The sequence below is a fragment of the Somniosus microcephalus genome, unplaced genomic scaffold, assembly GCF_052327205.1.
Source record: "Somniosus microcephalus isolate GS21.2 unplaced genomic scaffold, FLI_Smic_1.0 scaffold1227, whole genome shotgun sequence".
Classification (NCBI taxonomy): domain Eukaryota; kingdom Metazoa; phylum Chordata; class Chondrichthyes; order Squaliformes; family Somniosidae; genus Somniosus; species Somniosus microcephalus.
The window spans coordinates 21,595-42,256 of NW_028226414.1; the positions used below are offsets into that span (position 1 = coordinate 21,595).

Genomic DNA, 20,662 nt, shown 5'->3' on the forward strand with positions numbered 1-20,662 from the left:
AGCTGGCACTCCAGTATGGATCGAACCCTTTATACTGCGGAGGAGTGGAGTAGACACATCACGGTGCTTCTGTTTGCAGAACATCTTCGGGTAGTACTTTGTGATATTCCCAGTAGAATGTGGCATGGTGCCAGGCTACTGCAACTGAGTGTGCATGATGTAATATGCAGAAGGTGATTCGTGCAGGATATGCTTCCAGATAAAGCTCTGCTATTGGATTGTCTGGGTAAGATTCTGATGGACTTCACTGACTCCTCAAGCCACCATTTCTTCCTATGGGAACTCTTGGCAGTTCTGATGGTGTACAATTGAATCTCTGGAATTAGCTTTGACTTATAGTCCTGATTGTGTTCACTGACGACTGGATAGTTCTAGCCTTAACAGATCAAAGTAAATGTACGGAGCAATGTTGCCTGTAAGCTGTGTGGCTGCACAGCAATCTGTAAGGTGCCACACAGGCCGCTCACTGGCTTTTCCATTGTAAATAGCACGCATTCGCAGAAATTTCAAGGGACCACGTATTAAAGAAACCGGCTGTGCGGAACAAAGCGCAGCTTACAGGGAACATTGGTACAGAGTCCCCTTTTTTTGACTTGTCAGAACTGCAAAATACTTGCATTTATAATAGCATGATATCACGTCCAGTCAGTGTGGTGGAACAATTCTCAGTAAATAGAGGGTTGCACAATATTAAGAGTTCCATGGAACTTGTGCTCTGGTTAGATGATGCAAGGTACAGCTGAAGGAAGTATTAAGTCAGCCTGTTATAGAGACCAGCTACCTCTTGAATGATTTTAAGTTTGTCTCCACTGTCCTTCCTGGAAAACCTATGACTCCTTGTCCCACAATCCAGGTTTAACTTGAAAATACTTTTGAGAGAATTCTGTTCTATTTGAGTACAGTTTGATCACCGAGGGGCAAGAGAGACATTCAAAGCCCTGGAGGCAGTGCAGAGAAAAGGAGCAAGACCAACCCCCAGTGCTGGAGAAATAAGTTATGAGGAAACATCGGGAAAAACTTGAAAGGAGATGACTGAGCGTGCGTGTGTGCGTGACACGCGCGCGTGTACACTGCAGGTGGAAACCAGTATAAAAAGGGCAAATGGAATTTGGTAATTTTTTATATACATCGGTGTGGTAGATATTTTTTTAAAGAATGCTCGTGTGGCCTAATGGTTTTTTCCGTTAACGTTCTTGTATTCTAGCAACATAAAGTGATAGGCTATCGGTGTTCCGAGTTTGAACTTCACCTGTGATGGTAAAATGTTGACTGATTTCTTGAGACAAATTAAGCCAAGATACTGTTTCAGAATCCGATCTGGTCTTGGGTTAGCTGTAAGTGTAAGGTGGATCTACTGCTTCTGTACACAAGTGAGGTCATGTGGAGTAATGGGATTAAAAGTAAAGGACTTTTAGAACGTGGGTTTGAACACGATCAAATTTATATTGCATGAGCTTCAAGATCTTGGTTTAAATGTTGCCTTCTCCCTCCCTGCTTTCAGTAACCTTACCTGCTCTTCAGCCTGTCCCAACTCCCTCTACCAGTCCTCCTCCTCCTCCTTGGCCAACACACACACCTCCACTCAGTTGAGCCTTTGACGTGAGGAATGCTATATAGACAGTGTTACAAGTTGTTGTAAAACATAGGTAGCTGGTACCTGTTTAACAAATGGCTATCTTTGGTTGGTTTTCATGAATCTGGATTTCTTGCAGGAGGACAGTAATGGGGGCCCAGCCTTGAGCAGGGCAGTTGACCCTGAGGGCAGTGATTGAAAGCAGTGAAGTCGAGACATGATACTACATTCCGAAGGGATTATACTGTTGGCACCAAATAAATCTCTCCAACATTCCCACTTTTGTGTAGGATTGCCATTAATTCTAATGAGGCTCCTACAACTGCAATTTGGAATTTATATTTGGTCATACTGGCTATTTATAGTCAAGTTATCAAATATTCGATGAAGCGGGCTTTGCTAAAAGTAACCAATAGACAATACCATCTTTACAGCAGAAGCAAAGGCCATTCAGCCCCATCAAACCTGTGCAGACAGTTAGCTAGAGCAATCCAAAGCTAATCCTATTGCTCTACTCTTTCCCTGGCACTTCCCCTATCTCTCTTCCTCTGCTTAAAAGATGCCACGGTCTCTGTCTCGGCTACTCCATTCTCCAGATCGTTGGTTTTCATTGCCCCTCTACTTCCCAACCAATTGTGTTCAGCCTTGCCTGCGTAGCCCACAGGAAATCGAGTTAATGCTTCATCTATATAGCTGTTCTCCGTGGAACTTGGTTCTCATGGGATCACCAATATTTATCTTTTAATTATTGTGGTTTTCAAAGGAAACTGTAAATAGCATACCTCAGTCTCCTCAGTGAGATTGTTCTTGAGCAACTGCTTAACATGCTGTGGTTCCTGGGGCAAAGTCTCAGCCAAGAAGTGTATTTCTGGTACCTAACCTGCCCTTCATGTGAAGTCTAGATGACTGGCCCCATCCTTACTTAAAATGCTTGCACCAGTTCTGGTATCGGAGCCAAACCCCTTTGATACCTGTCGGAGCAAGAGACTTTTCCACTTTGCCCTTTTTTCTCCTCCATTCCCTCCATCTTTTCTCTTTCGTGCTTCATTTTCCTTCCTCCCCTTCTCCCTCTGTCTTTGCGTCCCCTCATTTGCATACTGTATGGTAGTATATATCTAGATTCTTGATTTTTAGACACTGACTCGCTTCTTAAACTGTGCTATAGCATGCTGCAGCAGAAACTGGCCTCTGGTTTGAGTAACTTGCTTACAGCTGGTGACAGATATCTTCTAATCCAGCCCACTACAGGGTGGGGGTGACAACATCTCGGGAACTGCAAGTAGCCAGCCAGAGGCTGTACACTTTCCATCTACCAGTAATGGCTGTTTAGTTGGCTGATGTCTTTGGACAGCTTAGATGGTCATGGGTGCCATTGTGAGACTGAGTAATGTCAGAGGCATTCACCTGGGGTTGAATGTGGTGCTGCTGCTGAATTTGGGTCTTGCACCCCTCTTGAAATGATGGAACCCTGAAACTGATACTGTCCTAAACCACTTTAATTCTTCTGGGGAAAATTGTTGTTTTGCACTGAGTGTTTTGGAATTGGGAACATTCAAAGGGTAGATCCTGAACTTTATTTGGGATTTCTTTCGGCTACCAAAGATATGTAAACCACCAGGGCTCTGTGAAGGTTTCTGGGGTGGAGGGTAATTCTGAACCAGCTTGCTGAGAGTAAACACTCATGTCTTCAGTTAAAAGAAGTTTCCTACTTAAAACAATACATAAAGGACCTGGGTAAATCTTCTGAATTGTTTAATCCCTCTGTTGGACGTTTCCAGTCGGAGGTACTGTCGAGCTTTCTTGACTCACTGCTATTAAGATGTATAGCAACATTGCTATCTATTTTCTGATGCACTAAAAAATCTTGTCTACTTGTCACATTCTCTCTTTCCCCCCCCCCCCCCTCCCAACTATTATAAATGTGGCCATAGGAATTTGTAATGGGATTTGTCTGTAAAATCATCACTGTGCAGTCAGACTACTGGGTACCCTCAATTTTCAATGCTTTCTGAAAATCTGCCATTTTTTTCTTTAACAAATCTTTAATGTTCAGAATAAATAACTTAAAACCATTTTTAAAAAATCATAACATAATTAGGAGCAGGAGTCGGCCATTCGGCCCCTCGAGCCTGCTCCACCATTCAATAAGATCATGGCTGATCATCGACCTCAACTCCCGCCTGATCCCCATATCCCTTGATTCCACTAGAGTCCATTGAATTGTTTCTTGTAATACCTTCATTGACATATTTATTGGAGAGCCTCAGCCTGTCTCTGAAGTCTGGGCTTCAATTGTTTATTTTTACCGACAAGAGTTGAGAGAGCGCTTGCAATTACATCTGTGTTCTGATCATTTACAATTTGCAGAACTTGTGCATCAATGCAGGTGTGCCTCCTCATGCTGTGAGGCTTTGAGTTTCTTTGCTATTTCAAGAACCATGGGAGTTTTCCCAACTGCCTTAAAGTAGAAATTGGGTGAAAAGTTTATTTTTAATATAGGCACCCAGACTGTCTTGAGAAAGATGTTCTCTTGCTCCCAGATTGGATATTACAGTAATTTGCTTTTGAGACATGGCGTTGATGCACCACTATGGGAAATGTTGTAGATTGGTTTCCTGGCCTCCCTTGCTATCCCCTGCATTCCATTTGCAGGTAGACACGCGATTGTGCATGCAGCATGAGCTGCCTTAGGAGCCATGTCTTGGATAACTTTTAAAACCTTTTGCTTCAAGAACTACTCCAGTGTGTCACCACCAATGGGATGCTTCCCTGAAAATTATCTTGAGCTCCTCGTTCAGGTTAATTGGAACAGCTGACGGTATAAACTTGATTTGTTTGCAAGTTAAACATTTTATGTTGACACAATTGCCGATTGTTGCAGGTCCTAAAGGGAGTATGGATTAAGCACTTGGGGTTGGGGAGAGGAGAGGGTTATACTTCCACAAACATTTCTCCTCTTCCCCACCCCTCCCCCACTCACCTAGTATGGTCACGATGAGCATTTGTCCCTTGGGGAGGGGATGGGATATTCTGCAGTCTGGAACCTTGGCAGAAATCCTTGCTTCCTGCCAGAAGACCAGAATTTGTTTTTAAAGAGAAAACATTATCCCACTTTTGCATTTTTATATATTTTGTATATTTCCCTGCTCTTTGTCTCTGCTGACAGTGAGCTGGTTGCTGGGAAGTACGTAGGTTGTAAAGGTAGCCATCACCTTTTGTACAGAGTGTGAAGGTAACCTAATAAATTCAGGAGCCCCTTTATTGAGCATTTCTGTGTAGAAACATGATGTGTATGTCACATTGCAAATACTGTAAAAGAAAAGCCAAATATTGCAGAAGCTGAAAATCTGAAAAAGAACAGAAAATGCTGGAAACATTCAGCAGGTCCGGCGACATCTGTGGAGAGAGAAACCAGAGTTAACGTTTCTGATCGATGACCGTTTATCAGAATTGCATGATACTACGTTGTATTGCCTGCTTCATGGTACAGTTGTACTAGTTTGTTAAGAGCATGAGTTAGTTGCACCATAAGCTTCCTGTTGCCCTTGCTAATTAAGCTGAAACCAGCCATATTCCTGTGTGGGGAAGATCAGAGCAAATCCTATAGCTCTAAAGTTTTTTTTTAAAATTGTAGGTCTGATTTTTGTGCTTGTCAACCTTAATAGGTATAACAGACTAGCAAGGGAGTGGACAGAAAAGTATGCAATGCTCTAGGGTAAGGTGCTTGCAGCTTGTGAAGCTCAATGCACACAAATAGTGCGATTCTCTTGTTGCTGCATGCTGGTGTATGGAGTGACCAGGTATGAACTAACTGTCGTCAGACGCACGGTTTTTTAATTGGGAGGTGGAGAAAGAGAGGAGCAAGGATCGACCAGCCTTTTCCCAATTGCTGAATAATATATAATTGCATGATAAGTTTTAGGATCTGTGCATGCTTGTCATTTTAGGCACTGTTCTACAGCAGTGCTAGAGTGCAAAGCTACTTGTGTCCTGTGGATCACTGGTGTTTTAGTAATAAAACTGGACACTGTAATAGTTAAATTTAAATTCTCAAGTATATAAAAGTAAATATGTTCAGCTTGGAGATTGCTGATGGAACCCCTATGTCACTACTGCCCATGCATTTTATTTTACAACATTAGCTGTGTGGAACTTGTAAAGCTACATCTAACTAGCAACATTTATTTGAAGTCTAGTTTGACAATTAAGAATCCTCCCTATGGACTAGTATCCGCTTCTATCTCCACACTATAATCGTAGATTGGCTCAAGCATTGGATTGCTTTCAGCTACGAGAAGGATAAACAGGGTAACTATAGACTAGTTAGTCTATTCGTTGTGGGAAAATTCTTGGAATCCATAATTCAAGATAAAATTGGTGAACATTTGTAAATGCATGAGTTAATCCAAGATAGCCAGTAGGATACGTTAAAGGTAAGTCATGAGGTTTTGTTTTTGAGGTGTGTGGCTAGATGAATGGAATACAGTAGATGTATTTCCAGAAAGCATTCATGTGGTATTTCAAGAGGCTTGTTAGTAAGATATGTAATAAGGAAATGTAGCAGCTTGGCCAGAATATTGGTTGACAGAAATCAGCATAAATGGGTGTTTGGATTGGAAGTGTTATATTCTAGGGGTCAATGCTTGGTCCACTTTTGTTGCTTTATGATTTGGCTTGAGTATAGGGAATGGAATTTCAATTTGCTGATGACACCAGTAGATTTGGCAAACAGCGAGGAGGTGTATAAAGACTTCAGGAAGACAGGTTAGTGGAATAGTCAAGTGGCAGATGCGTTTTAATGTGTGCAAGTGTGAGGTCATACATTTTCGGAGGAAAATTGAGGAATTGGAGTATACACTCGATGGAAAGACGCTGAAGGAATTTGATGAAGAGGCCTAGGGATTCAAATACATAATTCCCTGAAAGTACGAGTGCAGGTTGGTGGTCATAAAAAGGCAAACAGCATTTTGGGTTTTATAAATGGGGACATAGAATACAAGAGTAAGAAACTTGTACAAAGCACTGGTTAGGCCACGGTTAGAGTAGCATGCACAGTTCAGGTACCCCATTGTCGAAAGGACATTGAAGCCACAGAGCGTGTGCGCACTAGGTTCACCGGGGTTAAAGGGATGGGATGCCATAGCTATGAAGAAAGATTTGAGATGCTGGGAATATTTCCACTGGGACAGAGAAGCCTCAAATTCAACTTGATTTTTAAATTGATGGAGTGATTGAGAAAGACTCTTCCCTCTGGTTGTGGAGTTAGTTACGAGAGGGCATCAATTTAAAATTGTCAGAGTAAGGAGAGGGGTTAGGAAAAACTTCAAGCAGAAGGTAGTTGAGGCGTCTAATGCTTTGTCATGAGCTGCTGAGGCAGAGACCATTGCATCTTTTAAAGGAAAGTGGGATAAATATTGGAATTTGAGGGAGATAGAGGGCTGTGGGGAGAGGGTGGGACGTTGGGATTAGTTTTGGATTGCTTTAGCACTGAGGGTACAGACATGACGACATGAGTTTCCTGTGCTGTAACCTGTGGTGCCACGTACTACCCTTGCTGAAACAGGAAATGTTACATTAAAGTTTGTCTTTGTCACAGCCAGCCCTGTTGTAACTTTGTGCTTTACTCCGATGTGGTCGATCAAAATAGTGTCAAGGCTGGAATGAAAATACTGCAACCTTAGAAATAAAAACTAATTGGGGGTGATTTTAAATGGGATAGTGTAAGGATTCTGGTTTGATTATTTGTACAAGTAATAGCATGAATGATCAAGTTATTTTATTTTGTTCCTCTGTATTGTACTCGTGTCTGTCTATAGTGGCTTTTGGTAAGACTTAACTTGTTAAATTAGGATTTTCTCTGAGTCATGCTGAATCAGAGGGTGAGGCAAATGAGTGACTTATCAGTTCAGTCTGTGTTCTAGTTGTATGTGGATATTCCAGAAATTGCTGTAAAGTGCATGTCTGGACCCTGATACTAGCTGTTATTTTAGGATTTTCTGTGAAATACTGGTGTGAAGAATTTTTGACACTTGTGGAAGTTATGGGCAGTCGGGTAGAATGAATGTGTTGGATTTACTTGAAGCATAATATAACTTCTAATTGAAGTACACTCTTTCTGATGTGTCTTTTGATTTCAGAACACTAGAATTTGATCAGTTAGCTTGAAGTGGTTAAAAATGGTAGTGATATTTGGCACCCATTGTACAAATAGCATGGACTGGAATAGCTGCCGGTCTAGATCCGTGATTAGGTAGTTCAGTGTACATTGGCCACGATGCCTGGGCTTGACATTCTCGTTAGTGATTTTAAGCGCTGTTGAGAAGACACAATGATTGCAAGTAGCTTTGGAGATCTGTTTTCTTTTGGTAGTACTTTTTCAAAAAAAGTGAACTGCCAAGACTGAGGTACAGTACAACACCAAGAATGAAAAGCAAAAGAAACACGTGCATTTATAGAGTGCCTTTCACGACTGCCGGATGTCCCAAGTCTCTGTGGAAAGAACCGGGCAAATGTATTTTTTAGGTTTGGATTGTGGGAAGGGGGTGGGGGGGTATAGCATTCATACGCTTGTTCTGTTATCTTAGTGGAATAATTGTTTCTGTGGGTTTAGGATTCTGTCACTGGACTAAGGGGACCGTTGGAGTGCTGTAGAAGTGGAAGTTGTTGCACAGACATGACTTTTCTTATGATCTGAATGTGATGATGCTTTAGGTAAAGCCAAACCTGCAGATTGTAGGAGACGCAAGGCGATCCTGGACAAGAATAAATCCCAGCAGTAGCTTTATTTCAACACGGAAGAATGCATAGGATTGTGCATTTGGTGCTTAAGGGGACCAAGTCAAAATTTCAGCAACTGCAATGGTCATGGTGGTCAAAATGGAGACATGTTCCCAGAGATTGATTGGGATCTCGTGTTAAAAAGAAAGACTTGCATTTATATAGCGCCTTTCATGACCACCGGCTGTCCCAAAGCGCTTTACAGCCAATGAACTACTTTTGAAGTGTTGTCACTGTTGTAATGTAGGAAATGTGGCAACCAGTTTGTGCACAGCAAGCTCCCACAGCAATGTGATAATGACCAGATAATCTTTTTGTGGTGTTGATTAGATTGAGACGGTTTGCACATTGGTTGGCAATTTTTTCAGTGTTCCTTTCATAATGAAGAGTCTCCTTTGATCTATGAATGGCATTGGATGAATTTTGTTTTTATAGTTAAAATGATAAGGGGGGGGGGGGCGAAATGAGTTGGAATGAAAATGAAATCCTGCTTCTTGGAGGATTAGCAATGGAGATGTGTGTTGGGATTAAAATAAACTGGTTATAGGTAGCCTTGCATAATCGTCATCTGGTTTTAAGCATCTGTCTGCATGTAGTGGAGAGTGAGCTGCTGGCTGTAATGGAGCTGTGGTGCTGCTGTCTGTAAATGGCTCTGATCACTTGTCGCTTTGTAATGTAATTGCTCAGTTTGCTATTCTGGGCTTTCTCTCAAGCCCACCTTTTTGGGGGACAGGCATATGGTGCCCTCTTAATCCCTTGTTTTGGCTCATTCTGTAAGAAAATGTAACTTTCTAGCTCTCGTTACCTCTTAAGCCAGTAGTGGAGGCACAAGAGCGCACTCTGACTGTCCCACTCGCTCCTCTGCTTCGACGTGTAACTTCATGCTTAACAATAGACTGTTGATCTCTGCCCCTCAATTGCACCATATGTTGGTGCTTAAATGTGTTCTGTTGCCTTGACCAACATGCTTGTGTTCATGTCTAAAGCCAAAAAAAGATTTTTGTGGCCTGGCATGTAGTGAATCTGTCTTCCATACAAATTGATCAAAATATAAAATCATGTTTCTCTTTCTACTTGCAGGTATAACAGAATAGCCCGGGAATGGACTCAGAAATATGCAGTGTGATACCTTGGAGTTCGAATATCTTGCATTATAGCTGGAATAAACTTTAAATTACTGATTTTTGGTTTCCTATTTGGCTGCCCCCTTGTAAGACCTCATCTTTCGTCCCTCCCCCCCCCCCCCCCCCCCCCCCCCTTCCCATCCACATGCTCTTGTGAGAAGGCAATTTAGTACTTCCTGCTTGGACAAGATCAGCTCTCTCAATTTCTAATATAGTTTCATCAATCATCTGAAATTCTGACGACCTTTATAAATGGAGCATGTGATAAGTGGCCAATACCTTCACAACTTGGTTATGAGACTAAAAGCATTCCTCATTGCTGTAACAGTGCTAATTTTTACCTGAAATTGGACGAGTCAGCAGTTAAACGCCATCCTTAATGGATTGCTGCATCGTTGGGACAACATCTTTCATTTTCCCAGATAAAATGATGGTTGAGTTCATTTACTTTATGCTCATAACTTTGTTATGGATGGTGGATTGGTACAGAACGTTATAGCGCGGCATTAATTAAAATATATGCTGTATTTTATGCATGTTAATAAAAGGAATGAATTAAGGTTTTTGTTGGTTTTGCGCAGAATGGAAATGGAAGTTACTGTCTCAATCTTCCTCCCCAAATGAACTAGCTCAGATCATTTTGTAAATTTCATTTACAGTACTGCTTTTAATTTTTTTTTACAGCTATTAGTTAATCTGTTTCCCGCAACACTTACATGGCACTGAATTATGATTCAAATCTTTCGGTTGACTGATCAACTAATAGCTCGTATTCATCGGGTTTTTCTTTTAATAAAGTTACATAAACCAATGTTTGAGCTGCCTGAGTGAATACAGTACAATTTGCTTTCTTTTAGTCATTTCAACATAGCTGCACCTTAAATGATGTCTTTAGCGTGCAGCATTTGAGATTATTTGTTTTTAAAAAAAAAAAAAATGGGGTGCAGTCTCAAACTGTTTGTAATGATGCAGATTGAAATATTTTGCCAGACAATTCTAACCAGTGGTTTTAAATGCCTTAATGCTGTGTCTTGGTTCTTGGAATACACTGTTCTAGATCAAGTGTTCATGGTAACGTTGATTTTTATATTTTAGTTGAAACTTTAAAATAAAAATGTAGTTCCAGAAATAAATCGGCAGATGTAAGCTTACAGAACTGTGTTGGAAGCGGGCGTGCAGTCTGTACTGTTTAAACCACGTGTAGCGCACAAACTGCTGTTGCTGCTATAAACCATTTTCTATACTTGCTCAAAGCTATATTGTGGGATTGTCGCTAGTTTCAGCAATGCAAGTCTCCTTTCTTGAGAGACTGGGTCGTATGTTAAATAATGATCGGGCTAATGGAACTACCTGTAACTTGAAATGTATTTCTTTCCCCATCTTAAAGCCAGCTACCCACCGCTTCACACGAGTTTTCGCAATCTAAGACGTCTGTCATTTTAATGAGATAAGAGAAAGAAGGAACCAATTACTTGATCAGTAGCCGTGCTTCAATTTTCAATCTTTTCAAAGTGCAGATATTTTTGGTACAAGTACTTGCAACATCTTGAACTTTTATATAAACCTGTGTAAATCTCAAGGCACAGTAATTAAAATTTTACTAAAATGAAGTTACAGCGAGGGTTTCAAAACTGTCTAGAATGTATCATGGACTATTAGCAAAAGTAAATTTTACATTTGGAACATTTTAAATGTTTAGCTTTAAAATTTACTGAAGCTATAACTTGCCAGACTGATTTTTATTTTAGTCTTAGCAGTTACTGTGCTTAAGGTTTAATGTAAACTTAGTCGGTAGTACTTGTTCTGAACTTTATACGACCGTGTATGGATGCTTGTAGGTATTTTAACTTCTGGGGAGACTTTGAGCACTGAAAGGAATTTGGATAAGGTGGCATGGTAGTTTAATGGCTTGTTGTACAATAGCTAGGGGCAATTCACTTGATGTGGCGCAACATCCCACAACAAATCCTAGAAGTTGCTACACTTGCGTGTATAGTAATTTGCTGCTCCAGTATTTTGCATGAAGTCTCAAGCGGGATAAATTCTCGGCAACAAATCACTTGCTGCAATAAATGACTTGCCCTAACGATGGCTTTCCAGACTAAATGGTGATGTTCTTGGATGTTGCTAGATTCTGTTTATTTTTAAATGTAAGATCTTCCTCCACCGCACAACTTCCTTTCTTGCATCAGTATGGTTTCTCAATACCAGCAATGTGCTTGTGACGTAAATATCTCTTCTCCTACCCTCCCTTCGTTCCAGTTTAAATATAATCTTGCTCCAAATGTAACCCTCTTCCTCCAGACCAGCAATGCTACATAGTTAATGAGCAGGGCTGGGCTTCCTGTGTGTATTGAAAGCTGTACATTGAAGTGAGTAAGTTGGGCAGCAGCTCTACCGATCTCTGGGATGGATGCTGTTTGACCTGAGCACTTCCGTCCACTGCTGTTTGCCACCTTTATTTTTGCCATCGGCCCTTCCAGTCATGCGTGGAGAGATTTATCCTTAATTGGTGAATTCGAGGGTGCGGCATAATGGCTCAGGATCTCGGGTCTTTAATTGAGCGGTTGAATAAGAGCTTGTTCAGGGAAAGCTGTGAAATCTGATACATAAACGAGGGGAAGCTAGCTGCATTTGAAGAGGAGGAACCGGTGTAGACCAACGTTAACGGACTTATAGATGAATGCTTCCATCATTTGCAAAACAAGACAGCAAATATTCTTAACCAGGCCGAGTGAAGCTGCAGTCGTGGAAAGATCAGTAGAAGTTGGCCTTGGCCAACTGCCTAAATGTCATTCATAAAACAGTATTATGATAACCTATCAACAAGTAGAACTTAAGTACCAAGGAAGTACAAAAATTTCCAATTAACCATCAGCACTTGAGATACAGCCAGCCGTAAAGCAACTAACCAACGTGAGGGAGAGCTACTAAATTTATGGATGTCCTTCTGGTTTTGTCAGTAACCTGAGGACTTTACGTTTCAAAAGGTTTGTAATGGAATGTTGAAAATACAGTTTGTACTGGAATGATCTCACACTTAAATAATTTGTAGCTGTCGTTGGCCATCCATTTGCCTTTTCTGAGGTCTGCACCTCTTTTAGGTGACATTGTTGAATTCATGGGACTTAGATGAGCCCAGAGTGCAGCAGAAGTAGGCCAGACAAAACTTTCAGACTTCACTTACACTGGTTGCTGTCAGACTTTGATAATTGTCACCATAGTTTGAAGTTTGGGACTAGAATGTAAGGTGCTAGGATTTCTTGATTGATGGCAGCACTGGTCTTTCAAACCTCTCAACCCCTCCACTGCCTCTAGTTATCAGATTGCTTCTCTGATGCACAGTGTTGGATGAGCCAAAATTTCCTCCAACCCAACATTGTGAAGACTGAAGCTATTGTCTTTGGTCATGGCCGTGAACTCTGTTCCCTCTCTGGCCACGGTCTCGGGTTGCACCAGATTGTTTGCAACCTCGGCGTCCTATTTGACCCGGAGCTGAGCTTCCGACCCCATATCCTCTCCACCTCCATAATATTGTCCATTTCTACCCCTGCCTCAGCATATCTGGTGCTGCAACCCTCATCTATGTGTTTGTTACCGCCAGACTTGACTGTTCCAATGTTCACCTGGCAACCTCCCATAAACTCAAAGCTCAACCTACATGTTGCTGCCTATATCCTAACTCGCACCAAGTTCCTTTCACCCCTCTCACCTGTACTTGCTGATTACATTGGCTTCTGGTCCACCAATGCCGCCATTAAAATTGTCATCCTAAACTCTGGACTTCCCTCGCTAAACCTCTGTCTTTCTACCACTCTTCCTTTAAGACACTCCTTTAAAATCTATCTTTGACCAAGCTTTTGGTCACCACCTGTCCCAATATCTTTATGTAGCGGAGTGTCAAATTGTGTTTGATAATCGCTCCCGTGAAGCGCATTGGGGCATTTTACTACGTTGAAGGCGCCAGAAAATTGCAAGTTGTTGTAGGACTTGCAGTTTGTAAATCCTGCCGCTCTTTTATGCAAAATGATGATGATCGGATGCGGTGGGGGGGAATGCTTTGAAGGTATGTGTAATTTGTGTTTAAAAAAACAAAACTGATTAAAGCTTAAATGATAGCTGAAGAATCTTTGTCAAAAAATTATTTAAAACTGCCGCTCTTTCTGCCCACTGCTGCAACTGGCAGAACGCAATGAATTCGGCTGGGTCCCAAAAAGTTTTTCCATCGGCGAGCCTGGTAACATGTTGGACCTGTCTGCAATAAGGAAGAACATAAGTATGATCAAATTATTCAAATTCTGAAATATGGAACCAGCAACTATTCCCAAAGCAAACATTCAAATTATGCTAACATTCTTCAAACTAGTTTCAGCCATCTTTTTGTTCGTCAGTAAGATCGCTATATACAGGTAAAATAATGGTCTTGCCAGTGTAATTCTAGTGGAAATCAGGCTAGGTCCTGGTCTAATGTTGGGGATTAGAGAATCAGACATCACAGAATGAGGCCATTCGGCCCATCATGCCTGTGCTGGCTCTTTGAAAGCTATCCAATCAGTCCCACTCCCTGCTTGTTGCTCGTTCCCTGTACTGCAAATGTTTCTTTTTCAAGTATTTATCCAATTCCGTTGGAAAGTTATTATTGAATCTGCTTCCACTACCCTTGCAGGTACTGCACTCCAGATCATCATAACTTGGTGTAAAAAATCAATTGTTTTCCCTCTGGTTCTTTTGCCAATTACCTTAACTCTGTGGCTGCTTATTTACTCTTATCAAAACTCTTCATCATTTTGAACACCTTTCTACTTCTGTAGTGTCTCTCACACGCACATGCTTTGTTATGTGAAAAATCAATAGTTGATTATCAAGAAAACATTGTTATTTTGTATATTAAAGTATTGTTGCAAAGTTATTTTGCACTTTAAAAAAAACCTGACTAGCAGAAATCTCAAGAAATGGCTTGCATTCATTTGTGATATCTACTGAAATTAAACTGATGCCAGTTTTCAAAGTATAGGCAGTTCATTGTGGATGTTGTTTTCTGCTTCAAGAAACCTGAAGAAAATCAATAATTAACTGAGATACAAAGTTGATGGTTCAACAAACTGCAGCTCCCTATGTTGGGATATAGGTTTTTACCCATTGCCCTTTATAGAACAAAGTGTTTTAACACTGGTATCGTGTTACAAATTCACAAGTGTCAACCGTGGCTCAGGTGGGCGCGCTCGCGCCTCGACAGCTTCCATTTTAAGGCAGCTGTCGGATGCCCCAGAGCATTTAATTACTTGTCTTGCCTCCGAGCTGACAGGTTGTGGGTTCAAGCACATAATCCAGGCTGACTCCAGTGCAGTCATGAGGGCTTACTGCACTGCCGGAGGTGCCGTCTTTTGGATGAGACGTTAAACCGGGGCCCCATCTGCTCTCTCGGCTGGATGTAACAGATCCCATGCCCCTATTCGAAGAAGAGCAGTGGAGTTCACCCTGGTATCCTGGTCAATATTTATCCCTCAACCAACACACAAAACAGACTACAAGAACGTAAGAAATAGGAGCAGGAGTCAGCCATACGGCCCTGTGGGGCTACTGGCCATTTATTTCACTGCTGTTTGATCTCGCTGTGTGCAAATTGGTTGCCAAATTTCCTACATTACAACAGTGGCTTCAAAAGTACTTTGTTGGCTTTAAAGTGCTGTGGGACGTTCAGAGGTTGTGAAAGGCGCTATAGCAATGCAAGTTATTTCTTTGTTTTTCCTGTTTACAACTGAAAAATGAAAATTTGTGCTCCCCCCTCCCCCCGGTTAGTTACTGCTCACTTCCTGAACTGGCTTTATCGGTTTCAGTTTCCGGGGTTTCAGTCTAAGTCTGACGATAGCGTTGCACAAACAAAACCCCAACCTGAAGTTCTGAGAATTCAAACAGGTTAAACTAGTTGAGGCAGGAGGCAGCCAGCGAAAAGTATAAATCTATAAATACAAGAGCCCCTTCTCATGCTGCGTGCCTCAACTATCATCTATCTCACACCACCTGCATCAAACTGCTACTGCTCCCAACCCTACAGCTATTCACTGGTTGACAGGCCAGAAAGCACCAGCATCACTAACTGCCTCTGTCTTCCACGCCCGGACTCGCTGGCTGATCTTTGCCAGTGCAAAACAAGCTAGTTACTTCTTGGAATGCTTATAATGCACATCTTCAAAGTAACTTTCAGAATTATATCCGAAGCGCTTAAGAGTGCTTAAAAAAAGCAAACAGCAGTAACCCTGGTTACTGTGGCAAGAAGCCACAACAACAGGAGACTGAACAGAAGGGAAGAAGAAACAAGGAAATGGTGGTGGGGTGGGTAACAACAAGGGGAGGGGGAGGAAGGGAATTAGTGAAAGGGGAGGGGTGACAGTTGGGGTGGGTAACAGCAAGGGGAGGAAGGGAATTAGTGAAAGGGGAGGGGTGACAGTGGGGGCAGGATAGAGCAAGAGGTAGCCTAGGAGCAGGTGGAGGCCATTCAATGAGATCATGGCTGATCTGTAACAGCCTGTAACAGGAAATAGTGGGGGTGGCGATTGGGAGGAGAAGGAGGTAGGACGAGGGGAACGTGGGAGGCGAGGAGCACCAGTGAGGAGAAGGGAAGAGGAAGAGAAAAGATGAATGGAGAAGGGGAAGAGAGGAGGAAGGAAGAGGAGGGGAAAGGAGGGGGAGGGAGGAAGAGGAGGGGGAGGGAGGAAGAGGAGGGGGAGCGGAGGAGGGGGGAGGGAGAGGAGGATGGGGGGAGGGAGAGGAGGATGGGGGGGATGGGAGGGAAGGGGATGTTGGACGGAGTATCAATCAGGAAATAGTTGAGGCTTGTAATAAGGGAACATCTATAATTATGGGGGATTTTAACTATCATATTAATTGGACAAATCAAATTGGGCAGGGCTGCCTTGAGGATGAGTTCATTGAGTGTATTAGGGATGGGTTTCTTGAGCAGTATGTAACTGAACCAACCAGGGGGCAAGCCACCTTAGATCTGGTTCTGTGTAACGAGACAGGATTAATTAAAAATGTCCTAGCAAAGGATCCCCTTGGAATGAGTGACCATAACATGGTTGAATTCCATATTCAATTAGAGGGTGAGAAGGTTGGATCTCAAACAAGCGTGCTAAGCTTGAATAAAGGAGACTATGAAGGTATGAGAGCGGAATTGAGTAGAGTGGATTGGGAAAATAGATTAAAGGGTAAGACGATACATGATCAGTGGTGTACATTTAAGGAGTTATTTTACAACTTCCAAAAAATATATATTCCACAGAGAAGAAAAGGGTGTAAAAGAAAAGACAGCCATCCATGGCTAAGTAAAGAAATTAAGGATAGTATTCGACTAAAAACAAGGGCATATAAGGTAGCCAAATCTAGTGGGAGGATAGAGGATTGGGAAAACTTTAAAAGACAGCAAAAAATAACAAAAAGATTGATTAAGAAAGGGTAGATAGATTATGAAAGTAAATTAGCAAAAAATATAAAAACAGATAGTAAGAGTTTTTAGTTATATAAAAAGAAAAAGGGTGGCTAAAGTAAATGTTGGTCCCTTAGAGGATGAGACCGAGAAATTAATGGTGGGAAATATGGAGATGGCAAAAACACTGAATGAATATTTTATATCAGTCTTTACATTGGAAGACACTAAGAATATCCCAACACTGGTCAAACAGGGGGCTAAAGTGGGGGAGGAGCTAAACACGATCAAAATCACTAAGGAAGTGGTACTCGGTAAAATAATGGGACTCAAGGCGGATAAATCACCTGGACCTGATGGCTTACATCCTAGGGTCTTGAGGGAAGTGGCGGTAGGGATTGTGGATGCATTGGTAATAATTTTCCAAAACTCCCTGGACTCGGCAAAGGTCCCGGCAGACTGGAAAACTGCTAATGTAACACCCTTATTTAAAAAGGGCAGTAGACAGAAGGCTGGAAACTATAGACCAGTTAGCCTAACATCTGTGGTAGGTAAAATTTTGGAGTCCATTATTAAGGAGACAGTAACAGGACATTTGGATAATCATAATTTAATAGGACAAAGTCAGCATGGTTTTATGAAGGGGAAGTCATGTTTGACAAATTTGCTGGAGTTCTTTGAGGAAGTAACATATAGGGTGGATAAAGGGGAACCAGTGGACGTAGTGTATTTAGACTTCCAAAAGGCATTTGATAAGGTGCCTCACAAAAGATTATTGCTTAAGATAAAAAATCACGGGATTGGGGGTAATATTCTGGCATGGATAGAGGATTGGCTATCTAACAGAAGGCAGAGAGTTGGGATAAATGGTTCATTCTCAGACTGGCAATCAGTAACTAGTGGTGTTCCGCAGGGGTCAGTGCTGGGTCCCCAACTCTTTACAATCTATATTAATGATTTGGAGGAGGGGACGGAGTGTAACATATCAAAGTTAGCAGATGATACTTGTGGTAAACCACTGTTATACCTGCCTGTGTGTGTGTTTGTATTCCACTGTGTACATGTCTGTACATGCCTCGGCTGACTCCTCCCACGAGTCCAGGTATAAAGGTGACTGCTCCACAGTCCCTCTGTATTCTGGACTGGTCGACCGCTCGAGGCACACCTTCATTCTCTTGTTAATAAAAGCCTGTTAGTTACTCGCTTAACCTCAGTCTTTTGAGTAATTGATAGCGCATCAATTTTATTAACAAGATTTTTTATAATGGAGAAGATCCTCACACCAGCATGCCTGGACTTAGACCATCGGGAGGCGGACGCATCCACCAAGTTTGCTCACTGGCTTAAGTGCTTTGAAAGATTCCTGATCGCCTCCGCTGCAACGGTCAAATCGGATGAGGACAAACTGGATATCCTGACCTCCAAAGTGAACCACCGAGCGTACTCGGTCATCCAGGACGTGACCTCATACACGGCTGCTCTCAAGCTCCTCAAGGACCAGTACACGTGCCCAGTGAACGAGGTGTACGCCAGGCACCTCCTGGGGAGTCGTAAACAACAACCTGGGGAATCGACCGAGGAATACCTTCAGGCACTGTCTGTGCTTGGCCGGGCCTGTGGTTGTAAGGATGTAAAGGCCGCCGTGTACACAGAGGAACTTATCCGGGACGCTTTTGTTGCGGGCCACAGGTCCAATTACACCCGACAGCGACTGTTGGAGCAGAGTGACCTCGACCTCAACAAGGCCTCTGAACTCACACTATCATTGGACGCAGCCTACCGGGGCATGGATGCCTACTCCTCTGCACCGTGGACGCCGCGGGGAACGACAGCCTGGGACACGGTAGGACCGTCTCATAGCGCCGTGCCACCCCAGCCACATCCCAACAACGGCCCAACTACCGCAGCAGTGTCCCAAGGCCAGAAATGCTACTTCTGTGGCCAGGCCAAACACCCCAGAGCGCGCTGCCCGGCGAAAAATGCGATCTGCTCAGGCTGCGGGAAGAAGGGACACTACGCCAGCGTCTGCAGGGCCAAAGCCACCCCGAACCCCAGCAGCGCCGCGTGTGGGCCGTGCGGGCCGCCATCTTGGGCCTCCCCAGCCATGTGCGAACCACCGGAACAGCAGCCATTTTGGATGCCTCCAGCCACATGGGGATCATGGACGCCGCCATCTTGGACGCCAGCCGGGACGCAGCAGGCCCCCAACACCGCCTCATCTGATACCCGCAGCGACACACCGACCCCTACGCTGGCCTCCGTTACGCTGGACCAAGCGAGACCGCACCAACTGGCCCGGTCCACAATGGACATTAAGGTAAATGGTCACGAAACAACCTGCCTTTTTGACTCTGGGAGCACGGAGAGCTTCATCCACCCCGACACGGTGCGGCGTTGCTCTCTCCCAGTCCTGCCTGCGCACCAGCGGATTTCTATGGCCTCCAAGTCCCAGTCGGCGGACATTGGCGGCTACTGCGTGGTGACACTCTTAGTAGACGGGACTGTGTACGATAATTTTAAACTTCTGGTCCTGCCCCACCTCTGCGCTGCCGTTCTACTGGGGTTAGATTTTCAGTGCCACCTTTAAAGTGTTACGATGGCGTACGGTGGCCCCCTCCCCCCACTCACAGTCCGCAGCCAGCAGCTTCCAAATTGCCTGCTGCGCACCAGGTGCAACCTCTCCACACTCAGAGTCACCCCCCCCCACTGTTTGCTAACCTCACCCCCGACTGTAAGCCCATCACCACAAAGAGCAGGCGATACAGTGTTGGGGACAGGGTTTTCATTAAAACCGAAGTGGAGCGGCTCCTGAAGGAGGGGATTATTGAGGGCAGCACCAGCCCCTGGCGAGCCCAGTTGTGGTCATTAAGACCGGCGAGAAGCAGCGCCTGGTCATCGACTACAGCCAGACAATAAATCGCTACACCCTGCTGGATGCTTACCCACTCCCCCGCATAGCTGATATGGTCAACCAGATCGCGCAGTACCGTGTCTTCTCGACCATTGACCTGAAATCAGCGTACCACCAGCTCCCTATCCGCCCTGAGGACCGCCAGTATACTGCCTTTGAGGCAAACGGCCGCCTCTACCACTTCCTTAGGGTTCCCTTTGGCGTCACCAACGGGGTCTCCGTCTTCCAAAGGGAGATGGACCGGATGGTCGATCAAAATGCGTTGCAGGCCACTTTCCCATATCTGGACAATGTGACCATCTGCGGCCATGACTTGCAGGACCATGACACAAACCTCGAAAAATTCCTCTGCACCGCCCAACTCCTGAACCTGACGTATAACAAGGAGAAGTGCATATTCCGCACAACCCGCCTCGCCATCCTTGGCTGTGTTGTGGAACACGGAGTCATCGGTCCCGACCCCGACCGGATGCGTCCCCTTATGGAACTCCCACTGCCCCACTGCCTCAAGGCCCTGAAGAGGTGCTTAGGGTTTTTCTCCTATTACGCCCAGTGGGTCCCCTACTATGCGGACAAGGCCCGTCCGCTGATCAAGTCCACCTCTTTTCCCTTGACGGCAGAGGCCCGCTTAGCCTTCCACCGTATCAAGGAAGACATTGCCAAAGCCACCATGCACGCAGTGGACGAATCCATCCCCTTCCAGGTGGAAAGCGACGCGTCCGACTTTGCCCTGGCCGCTACCCTTAATCAGGCGGGGAGACCCGTGGCCTTCTTTTCACGAACCCTCCAGGGCCCGGAGACCAGACACTCCGCTGTTGAGAAGGAGGCCCAGGCTGTTGTGGAGGCTGTGT

General features: G+C 43.8%; 1 protein-coding gene across 2 annotated transcripts in view; it reads left to right on the top strand.

Moving 5' to 3' along the window:
- LOC147080693 (ubiquitin-conjugating enzyme E2 D2-like) overlaps positions 1-13,601 on the top strand; it is a 34,859-nt gene extending 21,258 nt beyond the window's left edge. The window contains exons 5-6 of one of the 2 annotated variants that reach the window (XM_085981113.1): positions 5,239-5,288; positions 9,431-13,601. In XM_085981113.1, coding sequence (XP_085837239.1) covers positions 5,239-5,287 — 49 coding nt within the window. In that variant the 3' untranslated portion in view covers position 5,288; positions 9,431-13,601. The remainder of the gene's footprint in view (positions 1-5,238; positions 5,289-9,430) is intronic. The other variant, XM_085981114.1, reaches the window with a different exon arrangement.
- Positions 13,602-20,662: the final 7,061 nt, after the last annotated feature.